Below are 15,911 nucleotides of genomic sequence, written 5' to 3' on the forward strand. Positions count from 1 at the left end.
GGGGCGACCCTGGGAGGAGCCAGAAACTTCTGAGTTACCTGGAAGTGGGTCTTTTGAGCCTAAAAAGAGTGCTGGAGGCTGGGAAATGGCACGGTTTGACGGTATGAAGGTATGAAAAGCTATATTGGCACCTTTTTTGTTTTTAAAACGCTTTAAAAGTGGAACCTGGTATCCACGGTTAGTTAAATCCATTGATGCTGGACCTGTGGATACTGTGGTCACACTTTACTAAGAATTACTTGAACAAATCCAAAGAGTCAAAATATAACGAACCTTTTGGGAAAGGTTGTAAGCTCAGTGGCAGAATATGTGCTTTGCATATAGAAGCTACCAGGTTAAATCCCTGGCACCTTCAAGTAGGGACGAATAAAGTTGACCATGGCGAGCTGCCGCCAATTGGTTTTTACAATCCTGATCTAGATGGATCCGTGATCTGACGCAGTAGAAGGCAGCTTCCTATGATCAAAGCTATGATCATAGTGGAGTATTTACCATCCTGCCTGCAACTGGGAATGTTCTGGCTCCTGTCCCTGCGCCTTTTGGTATCTTATATATAAAGATATATATAAATATAGCCTTGCTATAAATGTTTTGCCAAAAAAAAACAAAAACAAAAAACAACCAATTATCTTCTGGACATAATTATCACTCATCATTAACATGCAAATGTCATTTCTACTTTTTGAAGACAGGTAAGAGATTACCCCACAGAGCAGCACAGAGTATTTCTGAATTGAAGCGTTTCTTGTACTTTCGGATCTCTGGCGTGTCACTATGTGGGCGAATGTTGGTGGGGTTCACGTTTACTACCGAAATTTTCCTTGCTTCATTAAGTTTTGCCTGTTCTTGCCTCAGTAGCTCATTGGTAAATAACGCTGAAAGGAAAACATGGAGTAGCATCTTTGTCAAACACATCATAACAGAGAGTTTTTATCAGTGACTAGGGACCGATGTGCGCGTATGGAAACTGCTTCCCTGCGACTTCTTCCCACACGTGCTGGGCAACATGGAGATGGAAGAACTGCAAAGGGAGCATCGTTCATGTGATTCTTTCGAGTTTAAATTTCATTCAGAATTCAGAAGAATGCAACATTTTTGCAGGAAAGAACCTCGTCACTGGATACGTGTTTTGTCATGCATACATTATTGGAGAAGTTTAAGAAGAATTCATGGGGTGGCTATTCCCATGCTATTGGAGTACAGATAAATAGCCCCTCTGTTTAGGTTGCAGACATGTTTGTTTCCATTTCTACTTGAGTATAAATTGTATAAAATGATTTGCTCTGTTTGGCTGTTTATCTTTAATCAGTGACTGAACACACTGAATTACAGTTGTTCTGGGCAATCACTCACAAAAATGCACTAAAGTGTTACACTGGTTTCAGACTTTCCCCATCAGCTGCAGGATGCTACAATTTCCCAGGCTGAATACTGGGAAAAGTGTGATTTTTCTTATTCTGTTGCTTCAGAAGATATTGCATTCATGCAGTTGTGAGCATTATGTGCTCCTACTGGATGATGCCTATGTACATGAGGAAAACCACCATTTGAGAGCGTAAGCATGGTTACATTTTTATGCCTTTGTCCTGATCCAGCGGGGCTCTTCTTATGTTCTTATCATTTTAAAGAGTTAACAGAAAAGTGATATGGCCCATGTTCTGAGCTGAACTTTTGTGGTCTAGTCACATCTATGAACACCACATAAAGATACTATGGCTTGAAGAAGCCACTAAGGGCCCAATCCTATCCAACTTTCCAGCACTGGTGTAGTCGCAATGCAGCCCCGAGGTAGGGGAACAAATGTTCCCGCACCTCGAGGAGGCCTCTGTGACTCCCTGCCCACCACAGGATGCAGCGCATGCCCCATTGGTACAGCTACATCAGCACTGGAAAATTGGATAGGATTGGGCTCTCAGTTCTGTGCACATGGGCTTTAGGCCCACAGCTTGCTAACAACATGTATTTGCAGTCTATACACAGTTTTCTATTTTTGGTATACCCTCCCCCATAAACATTTTTAAAATGTTTGCCATGACGTGACAAAAACTGGAAGCTGTGATGGATGCATATAATTAGTTGGTCATGGGTTGACACGTGCAGGATTTTCAAAAGCTTTTCTTAGTATTCACTAGTACATGTGAATAGGTCCAAACTGTTATGTGTATTCTAACTTTCTGAAATGTATATACATATATATGTATTACCTGTAGCAGATGATTCCTCGTCATCATCTTCATCTTCATCAGTAGGAGAGGTCTGATATACTCTAGTATCCACAAATGGGGTGAAAGATGCTTTCGTGCTACTTCCCATGCCATACTATGAAGTAAGGATTACGGAGATTTTTCATTCAAAGGAAGAGAATACGAAGTCCTTTTTCTTTGCTAAAATTCATATATTCAAAGTACAAAGATTATAGCTCAATGGGAAAATATACTGTCTTTGTACTGTGAGTATGTCTATGTGTATACATGTGGATCCACTCTTAGGTATCATCTGTTCCAAGGGTCGGTTCAAACATGTAAGTTTGTCACTTGATGACTGGAGCATCAGGTGATGACTGGAGCATCAAGCATCATGTCTGAACAAACCACTTCAAACCAAAATACTAGTGTAGTGTCATAAAATACATGCTCTATTACCAACCAGCTGATGTTCAGTTGCACAATGACAAGTGCTGAGAAAGCAATCATAGTACATGCACATGTTAGTCAGACCCATACACTGTATGCTGTGCCCCCAAAGAGCTGCATGAAGAAGCAGCAGTATCTGGTTCAACTGATTTGTTGACAAATCATTAGTCTGATTCATTATAAGCAGCCCGTTATATATTTAAAAATGCCACTGCCACCCCACAACTTGTCTTTCTGCTCCACTGGATCCCTGCATTTTTAAAAATGCAAAGGCAATTTCAGTGATGCCTCCTCCCAAAAGCCCTGAAATGCATTGTAGAAATCAGCCTCAACTCAGAGTGGAAACAACAATGCATGGTCTTAATTGTCCTAGATTTCTGACAGCTGCACATCTTCCAGAACACAAAAACTATGAGTGAATATTCTGAAACTAGTTCAGCATCAATTCATGGATTTAGAGTAGGTGGCAGCAAACTAAAACTTGATCACCATATTTTTGATAGAAAAACAGGAATTAGAGTAGAAAATATTTGCATAACAGATTGCAGAAGTGATATGGACGTTACAATGAATATCCACAACTTGGTAATCTTGATGTTCACCCATGAATGCTGAAAATCCCAAAATAATTGGTCAATGTATAAAAATAGGGATCTGTTCCCTTTTTTTTGATATTTACAAGCAAATGTTGGCAAATCTGCTTTTGAGGACAGCCAGCATTCACCAATGGAATGCCTGTGTTTTCAGGCACTCAGAAAATTTGCCTGGGATTTTTGATAATGTGTGAACAATGACAATCACCAAATTTTGAACATTCACTGTAACACTATCTATTTATCCCCCCCCCAACTGACACAGACCCTCATCCAGAAATGATTGCATGTGGGAAAGTGAACATTTCTGCATATTAGGCAAGAGGTAATGCATTGGACAATGTCATCTGTCTGTACATCCAGCCATTTGCAACTTGAACAGGCATTTCAAGTTGTTCTCCTTTAGTGAAGCTGCACCCTGCGGAGCTGCACCCTGTCTTTACAAAACGGCTTCTCAGAAGGCAGAATTAGTCAGGTTTATGCTTTGCCCAACTGGGTAAGGCAGCAACTGTTACCCTGCATGTGCTCAATCTTGTCTGCTCTCGGAAGCTAAGCAGAGTCAGGCCTGGTTAGTACTTGGATGGGAGACTGCCTGGGAATACTGTGTGCTGTAGGCTTATACCATAGTCTTTTGAGACTGAAGGTTGACAACCTACTGGGTAATGTTTAAATTTTCCTCGTACATATGTTTTAACTTCAAAAAACTAAGAAGGATTTTTAGAATACTGAATTGACCGTTATGATTAGCTAAGTAGCTGAAAAGCCTAGTGCCAAAACAAGGCAAGTTAGCATAATATTATTAAGTGTGGCAAAATTGAGCTTGATTAGTAGGAATTAAGGCTAATTAATGCCCAAGATTTACATGGGTTTCTTTGGAAATCTCTTGCTTCGTTAGCATCTGAAAGCAAGGAGCTATTCTCCCAGGGGACGCTAAATTTTATCTCAAAAACTGTAGAGGTAGGATTTCTTCCATGGCAAAGGCTGAATCACTCAATTTTCTGCTATGCAATTTTTCCCAGGCGTGTTATATTTATGACCTCTTTTAGGAGCTGTTATAATAGTAGGAAGTAAGAAAGAATGTTTCATTATTGTTATTTCTTTTCTGGAATTTATTTCAAAAGGCATCAAGGCCCAGATCCATGTCTGCAATTCAAGGCAAAAGCCAGGACCAGATAGCTGTCACACTAGATAATGGCCTGCAAACTGTACAGAAACTACCACCAACCTTGTGAAAGCACCAGCTTCCCTTTAAAAGTACATGGAAGCTTACAATGTTCTGAGGCTGTTGACTGACTTTCCAGAAAAAGGCAACACTCTCTTAGCAGAGTATGAAAAGAATTAAAGTAATGAGCTTGAGCAAACATTTAGCAGAATGTTTAGTCCTCCAGAGATTTCATTAAGAGCTGGATATACTGGCTTCCAAAGCCTGGTGGACAAGAGCGCAGTGGCCACTTCACAATCTCTAAATGGGCCTTTTGCGTATTTTGTGCCAGGAACAACACATTACCATTCTCCAGCAAGGCCATCCAAATTCAGTGCCAAGTAAAGACAGTTTCGGTGTATTGTATAAGTCACACACATTTCAATTGTTTCTCTTATTCTGTGTCTACTGGTTACTTTAGGAGCAAGGAAATAGTCAGAGCATTAAATCCCCACTCTGTCCCTCTAGAAAGCTTATCCAGCCTCTTCTTGGGCTTCAGAGATTTGCACTAGTATGCCCCACATACTTCGAGAATACTTTGACAATTGTATGAGCTAGGAACTTTGGATTGAAAATAGCAAGAAAAAACCAAGATTCTCAGAGAGTGGAATTCTGTGCTCTTGCAGAAATGGGGCATACCCACAGCCTTATTTATAACATATTGCTGGAAATTATGCCTGTTTGGTGTGCCTTGTAGATGTTGGCATTCTCCAGTTATGATACAGCGTAATGCCAGCACATCAGATTCCCATCAATGGTGCTAGTTTCCACACTGACAGATGCTAGTCCAAGAGCACTAGCATGAGCAACGTGGGGAAAAATAGCACAATGAGCAGAAATAGCAGGAGTTTCACATCTCTTCGACAAAGTCTTCCCTGTTTGCGGCTACCATAGCTAGAGAAGCTTGCGCCCAGAAGTGTATATACCTCACTTCTCAACCACCCTTTACAATAGATGTATTCTTAGAACAATTCAGCTCTATATCTATATAGCACGCAAGTCCAAAAGAGAGAAGGAAAACAAGGGCCTACACATAAAGCAGAGGGAAAGGGAAAAGGCACTTAACCCAGAGGACTCCACCCCCTCCCTGCCACCTACTTCTGCCACAGAATCCATCTCCTGCCCATGGGTGGAGACTCGCCCCAGTCCCTCAGTCGGTGTGCCTGCAGGAGAGTGACTTTGCTGCACCAAATCTGGAAGATTGACGTGCCCTGCAAAGCCATTGCTGGCTGTGTGGCCAGAGCGCTTTTTGTCACCTGAGGTCTGTAAAGACACAAAGTGGTAAAAAAAAAGAGAAGAGATTATAAGGGTGCACTGTTAACTTCTGGACCAAAGCAAGCACAGACAACTTTTTAGTTAAGCATCTTCTTAGCTAGTAACGGTATGCCTTATGATGAGTTTATTATTAATCACACTGGAGAGCCTTTGGGACCTGAAAGGTGAGATATAAGTCCCAACGAACGAACGAACGAACGAACGAACGAACGAACGAACGAACGAACAAACAAACAAACAAACAAACAAACAAACAAACAGAATAACAATAATAACAATAATAACAATAATAATAATAATAATACAGGTATTTATATACCGCCTTTCTTGGTCTCTATTCAAGACTTTATTCAAGGCGGTTTACATAGGCAGGCTTATTAAATCCCCAAAGGGATTTTTACAAATTGAAAGAATGTTCTATCTTACAAGAACCACAGCATTCAGGTGTTACTTTCTTGATCTGGTTTCACATTCTGGCCTCCATCCTCCCACTCTCAGAGCAGATGGAATAGCTCGGCTCAGCTTGTCAGCTGCTTCAAGGTCGCACGGTGCCAGTGGCCTTGAACTGGCGACCTTCGGATGTTATCTTCAGGCAAATGGAGGCTCTACCCTCTAGACCAGACCTCTTGCCCTCTAGACCAGACCTCCTGCCCAAGCAAGACCTCCAAGCAAGAAACCAAACAAACAGTGGTGTAGCTAGAGGGGATGCAAAGCACTAAGCCTTGCAGGGAGCCTTACCGCAGCATGCAAGTGGCCCCCCCATCGGAGCCATTCTGGGTGGTGGGAGCAAAACGGAGGCATATGCCTTCTGGGAGCATTCCAGGGAGGCCTTCTGTGCATACACCTCCATTTTGTTCCCACCGCCCAGAATGGCTGCAAGGGGGGAGGGGCCGCTTGCATGCTGCAGAGACTCTCCCTGCAAAACTTAGTGCTTTACACCCCATCTGGCTATGCCATTGCAAACAAATGTGAGTGCGAGGAGGGTGGAAGTGGGTGAAATAGAAATCGCAGTGAGAGCTAAAGGGCCAGGCTTATACACAAACAGGAAAACAGCAATTATAATAAAAGGTTATTTTCACATGAGAGGGTAAAAAAATCTATAATATATTGTACAAAAATTTACATTCTGGTCAATGTTTGATTTACAGATATGGGACAATGCAAAATTGTATTTAAGCCCCAGTGAGTAACAATCCTGACCTTGCCATAGCTAGTGACCACTCTTCCAGTCTGGGTCCTTTTTCCACTGACTACTGCACATTTCTGTGATACAAGACAGCACTGACCAGTCTCAGCTTTTCCCTCACATAGATGAATAGATCTCTCTTTGTCCCATGAGGAATGCAAACCTCACATTAGCATCAACAAGGGTTATGCGCCTCTGTGGAGAGCAGAAAAGCCTCTTCGGTCTGCATTTGGGGAAATGCTACATAATCCAGCAAACAATGGCACTCTATTTCCTCTTGTGTCTGCTCTCGCTGGCAACTGACAAAATGGATCTGATTTGCTCAGTCGCAAAAGTCACTGTTAATGCCTCTTCTGCTGAACAAGAAGCCTGGCAGAAATTGTCCTCAGTGTGTTGCAGCTGCAGTAACCTGCTGTTTATGTCTAATGTGCCACTTATTAAGGAAATACTCAGGAAGGCTAATGTACCTGAAAGAAATCACCATCGACTGCATGAGCAGCATCTGCCACAATTCTTGCAACTATCAATTTAATCAAGTGGCAAAGAACAATTAAAACACACACACCTCTTCACAGCTTGATTCTTAAGGTCTAACTAAGAAAGTCGTCGATTTTTGCACATGATTTGTCCAAACACAGCAAACACTTTCCCCTTTCTGTGATAAAACTATGCTCACCCTCAATGTCAGCAGCACGGAAGACCTTCTCTCTATGGTTTATTCCCATGCTACTCCAGGAACATACTTTTCACCTACCCCAGACTGGCAAGGCAGGGAAAGTGTGTTCACTAGGTTTCATTCATTAAAAATTGGTCACTTGTGATTAATAAAGTGGCCCAAATTAAACCCAAGTGCAGCCGGGTGTCTTTGTTGAGGGGTAGGAGGGTAAATAGAATGCCAGATGCAAGAGAGTGGCAGCAAGATGCAAGTATCTTGTGTGCTCCTTGAGGCATCTCGTGGGCCGCTGTGAGATACAGGAAATTGGACTGGATGGACCCTAGGCTTGATCCAGCAGGGCTCTTCTTCTGTTCCCATGATCCCATGGATGGATCATGGTTCCTTCCACCTGAAGGTTGCCCTCTCCTCTACGCCAAGCAACGCTTAAATGGACAGAAATCACAGCATTGGCTGTTCCCATGTGCTACTATCTGCAGTACTTGAGCAACCTGGGATGAAGCGGCTGTCTCACCACTCAGATAAATTGTTTAAGTGACAGAAGCAGATCTTTGCATTTAAATCCACCTCTGCTATAATCATACATAAAGTAGGAGGAGTCTAATTTAAGGTGGAGAAGGATACATGGGTGAAAAATGCAAACCCCCCCTCCTCACAGAGACAAAGTTGTTCTTCAGCAATAACACTAATAACATGTCTATAATGTGTTATGGGGGGGGGTGTAGACAACCAGGTACTGCTGCAGGTGACCTGCAGTAGTAAAGCACTGAGATAAGTCAGTGCTTCCTCAGTAGAAGAGAGTGTTTTGTCTGGAAGCAACCTAAACATAGGGCCACAATTTTGGTCTTCACTCAGAGGAAATTTAACAGCAACAGTTTTAGTAGTGGCACTCAACCAAACACATGGCTTTTTTATGGTCACCAGAGACTGCACGGAAATGTATCCATATTACATCAGAGTGACTATTGCCTCATGTGAGAATGCAAAAACTACACAAATCTTCAGAACAAATATACTGGAGTTGAATATACTGGAGTCGCTTTTTCTTGTCTCCCCTGAATAAAAGCCAAGACATTGCAATTAGAGTATTCAGATAAAGAGCTACAATTAAACTAAAACAACTGAGAATCTTCAGCAGATGGTTACAGAGGAAATTAGTACATAAGTGTTTGGGCCAGGTTTCAATTGAGCTTCTGACAGTGTAAATGTTGTGTAAGTCCTTCAGTTCAGGAGTTTTTTTCTTGCTTTACTCCATGGTGAAAACATAACTGAATCCAGCAAGAACCCTGTTGTGTCCTAAGGTGTTTGCTGCGGTTTGTAGTTTGGAAAAACCTCTTTTGTTTAGATGTTATAATTATATTAATCAGCCACTAACAAGCACAGCTTAATCAATCACTTTGCGTGCAGAATACACAGCATAATTATTATTCATAGCTTACAGAGAGAAAACCACTTGAAGATGTTGCTCAGAAAATAGAAGCCACCTACTTACCTCCCTTATCATTAAAGTCCCCTCTCTTGAAACACTGCTAAATGTATCAGTATGGGACGGTTCTAGACCATGACTGGACACCATTCCGAGATTGTAGGCCTCACTGTTTCCTGGAATTCCTGTTGGTCTGCAAAACATTAGCAGTGGGTATTTACAAAACCAAAATAAGAAGAAAGATTATCATTGCTGAGCAATGCTATATCAGCTTGCTGGTTTCTCATGGTCGTGCATGAAACTGGACTGTGCAGACCAATGAACTACAGCGAAACTTTTATTCATAAATGCCAACAAACTTGTTCTATAGGTTCCTTTCCTGAACATCTGTGTCTTCTCACCCTCATCTTTTTCTGATGAGGACAAAATTGAAAACATGACAGGCTCACTGCTCAAAACAGCAACCCTACATCTAGCTTCTCTTCTGTCCCTGCAGCGTTTGGTAACATAAATGCATGGCTGCACATCGTCACATTGACATCATGTCATGTGTTTCCCTTGCTGAATGTTTTGGGGAATGGAGGATGGAATGGGAAAGGTGCCGTTTTCAGTGACAAGCCTGTGATCTGTGTCATGTCTGGATATCTCCTAAGGATCAAAGCACATTATAATTGACATGGGGGGGGGCAGGGAGAGGAGATGCTATAGTAATGACTTTCCTATGGCAGTGGAGGTCAACCTGTTCAGAAGCATTTTAAAGTACTCTCAATCTTATTTGTCCTCATCGTGTTAAGAATCTCCTCACATATCCAGCAGAACAAGGGTAAGGAAATTCATATGATGGGGATGGCATCACAGACAAGCATCACTTCCTGCAAGTTATTGTCATTATTATTTTTCACATTCTTATACCACCCTTCCTCCAAAGAGCTCAGGGCGGTGTACACAGCTGCTCCCCTCCTTTTGTCCTCACAACAACCCTGCGAGGTAGGTGAGGCTGAGAGAACGTGACTGTCCCAAGGTCACCGAGGAAGCTTCGTGGTCGAGGGGGGATTTGAACCTGGCTCTGCCAGGTCTAAGTCCACCTCCCAAACCACTACTCCACCCTGGCTCTCAACCATACCGCCCCACTGACAACCATAGTTGTCAATGTTACAAACCAAACACGGGCAATTAGTCTATGAGGACAACTGGACAGCACAATCCTAACTTGCCCTGGAACAGGGAGGCCAGTAGGCCTCTCTGTATCAAGCACGAGTTTCGGGCTGCAAGCATTTCAGCCCAGGGCAATGAGAAATGATTCTCTCCTTGCCCTGGGGTGAGCTACAGCAAACCCAATGGGTATACTAGGATCTGTGCCACATAAAGCCAGGGTCCCACAGAACTCTGCTCTATCAACAGCTTTTCCAAGCACTAATAAGTTAACATCACCGTACAAAACTACATGCTGCCAGCCTCAGGCATAAGTGGCACTCCTGTGTTGATGTACTGCCTCTTCCTATAATGATCAGGATTATTTATCCTGTGCTGCAGTATCATCCTGTTGCGCTTTTCCCTACTCCTGCCGGCCAATGCAGAGTAGGGACAGAGGAACAAATGGCTCCAAAACATAGTGCAATGATCACAAATTTATCTTTACAAAAATGTGCCTTACATAAGTCTTGGAATGTCACTGACAGGTACAGTCCCATCCTGTGTTTCACTTTCCCCATCCTCCTCTTCCTCTTCACTACTTTCAGACTCCTCGCTGGAGGAGGAATAATCGGTAACTTTCTTCAAGGGTCGGTTGGTTTCTTCAATACGTAGTTCCCTTAGTTCTTTGGCTAAGGCAGTCAGATCCTAAGAGGGAAGGGAAAACACGGAAATCAACATGAATTTCATTTAGCAGATAGATGGGAAAAATACTACACACATCAGACTAAAAGCTAATATTGCACAGCACAAACAACCAAAAACAAGAAATTAACGTATTGTTGTTTTACAAACACAGAACAAATGTAAGACAACATGGTATCTAACTTTGTTTTAAAAAAAATTAGCTTGATGCTTGCTGAGAACACAACAGCCATCTTTTGTGTTTGACCATGTATGTGTGTGCATACATATCTATTCATAGTCTCCTATGCACCTTACAGTAAAAACCTGAAGTTTTGTTAGAACTAGTTGTCTTTGGAGATTCTAGTTCTGACTAGCAAAAACTAGAAGCTGTTAAGCATCACAGTAGATCCTAGTTCTAACTAGAAAGTACTGGACAAAAAAGTACCGGACAAAGTAGCCTCTACTTTGGACTAGTTAGAACTAGGATATCTGAAGACACTTAGGAATATCTGGTTTCAAATACTTAGAACTATAGTCTTGAAAAATGGGTGGGTATCTCTAGTTTTTACTAGTAACAACTAATTTTGGGTTTTTACTGCAACATATACATACATGGCACAATTATATTGGTTAAAAGCATGGAGTTCAGTCACCATCATAGTAAACTGGAAAACAATGTTGTCTGTGGACCATTGTGACACACCTCAGCACCAACACATATTTACTTAGATGTTTTCCTAATTTCATTGAAATGTAATACCTTTACACCCTTAAGCAAAACATATTTCACTGGAATGGAATTCCAATAAAATCAATGGAAACAGTTTCCAAACACTTAAGGTATTGGACTGGGAAACCTGACCAGGTCTAGATGATACATTTGGCATGGGATTGGCATTGTACTTATGGGTTTCATGCCATAACCCTGGCTGTATCATTTAGTAGAATTTATTTATGAATACCGCTCTCAAGGTGGGAGTTTCCTGCATATGATCCATGTAGAAAACCTAAATTGTGATGGTTTGGACTCAAGCAGAGCTTTGTATAAAACATGTGCTATGGGGTGTATGTGTCATACATATAAAATTTACTATGAAGTTATAATGCTTAATCCAGCTCTTGGTTTCTTATTTTGACTATTAAAAGTAAATGCTTAAATTATGTTTTGAAAGACTACTGAAAAATAAAAAAGGGAAATCTGGAATGAAAATTTTCCTAAACTTGACAAAAGAAAACCTTATGAGATTAGCACAAATGCTGCAAAGTCAACATAGATTACTTATAGCACAATCCTAACTGCACGTTAGGCTGGCGTGACTCCCTTGCGCCAGCCTAGGAGGGTCGCCAACATGCTGTAAAGCACATTTGCACCTCCTCAGGAGGAAGCTGTGCCAGTGCATGGAGGTATGCTGGCACACGGAGGCTAAATCCTGCCTCTGTGGCAGCTTCCCCCAGGTAAGTTGCGTCAGCTGAGCTTGGCCGATGCAGGGGTCTGTGGGGGCAGGGAGGAGGCGGGAGGGAGGCATTCCGGGGTGGGGGGAGGGCAGGTGGAGGATGGTTTTGGGGGCGGGCGGGGGAGTGGGAAGCGGGGCTGGGATCCGGCTGTTATGCCAGATCCCAACCCTGTTCCCCAAGCAGCACGGAGCGGCTTCAAGCCACTCCGCTTTCCTTGGACTTGGGTCACCTCAGGAGGTGGCCCAAGGACACCCATGGGGCTGTAGTGGCTTACAGAGTTTCCCCTTATCTTTGGTTGAACCACTTTGGGCACCTATCCTGCATTGGATCAAGCACAAGATAGGACTGTGCCCTTAATTGCTTATTTTGTTATATCAGAGGTATTCTGCTGCTGAACACAGAAGCAGCACACAACAGAAGCAGCAGTCATCGCAACTAACAACCACTGATAAACTTGTCCTCTGTGAATTAGTCCAATACTGTCTTAAAGCCATCCAAGCTAGTGATCATTGCCATAATTGGTTGAAGCAAATTCTGCAGATTAATTATGCACCATGTGAAGAAGTATCTCCTTTTGCCTGTTCACCACCAATCAGTTTCATGGCTAACACCTATTGCATTGCATTCTGGGGTGAACCTAAGAAGAGCAATGAACCACCACGCAACCCAGAAGTGAGTCTTTGAGCGCTGAAACAGCTAGTGCAGTTTGGCCACAGGAAGGTAGGAAAAGCTATTTTGGCACTTATTTTCTTTTTAAAGCCCTTTAAATGTGGGCCCTGATATCCACGGATTTTGTATTCTGTGGGCGGTTCGGGAATGGAACCCCTTCGACTACTAAGGTCCCACCCGTAATATTAGCAGTATTCTCTAACTCTTTCCTAATAGCCACTGTGTGGAATTTGCCTTCTTCAGTGCTGCTACAGACTGGGTTGAACAGAGTTATCCACTGCAATCCCAAGTCCTCTTTCCTGGGCTATCACGGCATGGAGCCCAGTTGGGTGCAAAGCCCTTCCTGCAAAGATTACTTGACTTGCTGGTTGTGTGTGTGGGTGGGAGGGGGGTTGTCAGACCCCATCAGTATATATGTGAAGATGAGATTTTTTTTTTGTCCCAGTTTGCATCACTTTACACTTATTTATGCTGAACTTTGCTTGCCGTTTGGTTGTCTATTCACTCAGTTTGAAGTGGTCTCTGTTTTGGTTTTTACTATCATAAATACAAAAGTTCGGTGATTCTTAAAAGGGACAAAAGAGGTGTATTGAGCAACCATGAGGAAGGGTGTTACAGCAGGCCATCTTATTGCCATCTCCCCTGTCACTGACCCTTTTAAGGTGATACGTGGCACATGCATTTAAAGTTTTCTTTCTGGAACTACACCAGGTTCAAACTTTGCTCTCTTCTTATAAACCACTATGAGATCTTCAAGACCCAGATTGGTTCCACAGATACTGCATTGACCAAGTCGGTGTCCAGACTCTCTGCCACATTGAACATTTTAGAAAAATCTGATTCCACTCATATGCTTAGGAGGGTGGAAAGTCATTAGAGACTTGTGGACATCATGTTACATTTCCATAGCTTTTACTTCGGCACCCTTTCCCCAGGTAGTTGCCATCTCTCTTCATATTGTTCAAGAGGCACTTACCCTGGTAGGTTCTTATTTGTCTTTAGTGAATTAACTCTAGCTACTGCTGACAGAGCTCTAAAGACAAGACAATTAAGGGTTATTTACAGTGTGATGTTTTCACGAAGACTTGAGAAACAAATATCATAAAGGCCTTTTTCAGTTCTAGTAAATGGCAAACATATGGATGAACTTGCCAAAGAGCCTCACATATTTATACACGCCCTGTATAGGGTGTGTGTGTGCATGTGTATATAAACATAAATACAAAAAAACAAACAAACATTGACATATTATATTCTGAAAGCTATAAGTAGGGAAAAAGAACTGGGGGGCTCAAAGAGAAAACCAACACACAGAATTTTCAGTTTACTATGACACTGATGAGAGCTTGGACTTCACACTTATAGACAGTGTTGTTTTAATACAAAAGGCACTGCAAGCACTGTAGAAAAAGTAGATTTCTTGTAATCTTACATGCTTTTATAGCAATGCGAGGGGAAGCAGTAGGGCAAAAAATAAAAAGCATGAGAGCTCTAATTAGAATGGGTTAGAAGAGTCTATTACATAAGGCATGCACATGATGAACAAAGCCACTGCAATACTCAGTCTTACCATTTCCCCCTATATTAGCGACCCATCAGTGCATTTGGTCAGAGATAAAGGATTAGGGAGAAAGAAACTCATTGAAATAAGCTAATTTCCACATTTATTTTTTGTTCTTATGGCCATATTCTCTCTCATATTCTCCTTGCTGCATCTTGCAATTGCCCCAATTTTACCATTGGTGGACAAAATGCTTCTAAAAATGGCCTGGAGATGCAGTCTTAAAAAAAGCTTTGCCTCCAGCATAAGAGTTGAAACTGTGGCAAAACCAAGGATCTAGTCTCAATGAAGCCCCAATAACACCATTATCACTCTTGAACTTGATTGCACTCTAATTGCCATACATGTCATGAAGACACAGCTACCTCCATCTCTGGTCAGTGTCACCTTTCAATTTACAGTAGTTCACATTGTGAGTCTCTAGTCTTTTTCATAAATTTCATGGACAAAAATACTTTGAATCAATGGGGAGAAGGTAAATACCAGACCCGTCAACCAACTGAATAATTTTTAATGAACTGATCAGTGATCACTGCATTTTAACTGATAAAGCAATCCAATATGTACAGTGCAAAAAATTTAATACAGTTCCTTTTGAGTTATTAACTTGAAGATCAATAAACCAAAGTTATTGCTCTCTGCTGGAAGAACCATCTTTAAAATTTTCAAAGCATTTCTTCAGAAACAAAACAGGCTCACAGTATAACTACTCAGAAGTAAGTCCTATTGTTTAATGGAACTTACTCCCAAGTAAGTGTATATAGAATTGGAGCTTTAAAGAACATGTAGGTATGTCTCAATACACAATCCTACCAATTAACATTACCAATAATTGGTAATTAAATCTACTAGTTTAATTTGTCAGCACGTCTTTCACAGATTAATCAATGAATGTTTCTGTTGATGCTTCTACCAATTAAAGCTTAGAATTCTAGGAAATATTCTGCAGAAAGAACTTCACCTTGTTCATAGGAAATGCAGACTAGTAGACAGTCAAACTCAAAATGACATGACAATTTCATACCAATATAATTTCCAGTTCTGCAAAATAAAACCAAACACCTCACTGACACTGCAGTTTGCCCTAAAGTCACACCCAATTAGTGTTGGTTTCAATGCAATTCTAATAAATATGAGAAGTCTTTTTATTACATATGTCTTTTTATGACAAATGACGTTAGTCTTTTTATGACATAAAAGCCCAATTTTCGGCAACTTCTCAAAGTCTGCTGTGAGGAAGAGTGGGGATTCTCATGAAGAACTGACACAGTTGCCACATAACTTCCAAGATTTGGACAGATTGAGGGCCAAATCCTATCCAACTTTCTAGCGCTGATGCTGTGGTAGGGGGGCAGCCACGGAGGCCTCCTCCAGGTAAGGGTATGTTTGTTCCCTTTCCTCAGAGCTGCACTGTGGTTGCA

The 15,911-nt window shown here is 41.8% G+C and overlaps 1 protein-coding gene across 3 annotated transcripts in view; it reads right to left on the reverse strand.

Moving 5' to 3' along the window:
• The window catches only part of TNIK (TRAF2 and NCK interacting kinase), a 292,122-nt gene that overhangs the window by 10,748 nt on the left and 265,463 nt on the right, over nt 1-15,911 (reverse strand). For all 3 annotated transcript variants that reach the window (XM_066621727.1, XM_066621728.1, XM_066621726.1), the window contains 5 exons: nt 10,642-10,826; nt 9,054-9,180; nt 5,526-5,690; nt 2,205-2,319; nt 705-875 (listed from right to left, as the gene is read on the reverse strand). In XM_066621727.1, the coding sequence (XP_066477824.1) occupies nt 705-875; nt 2,205-2,319; nt 5,526-5,690; nt 9,054-9,180; nt 10,642-10,826 (763 nt within the window). The remainder of the gene's footprint in view (nt 1-704; nt 876-2,204; nt 2,320-5,525; nt 5,691-9,053; nt 9,181-10,641; nt 10,827-15,911) is intronic.

The sequence above is a fragment of the Tiliqua scincoides genome, chromosome 3, assembly GCF_035046505.1.
Source record: "Tiliqua scincoides isolate rTilSci1 chromosome 3, rTilSci1.hap2, whole genome shotgun sequence".
Lineage (NCBI taxonomy): Eukaryota > Metazoa > Chordata > Lepidosauria > Squamata > Scincidae > Tiliqua > Tiliqua scincoides.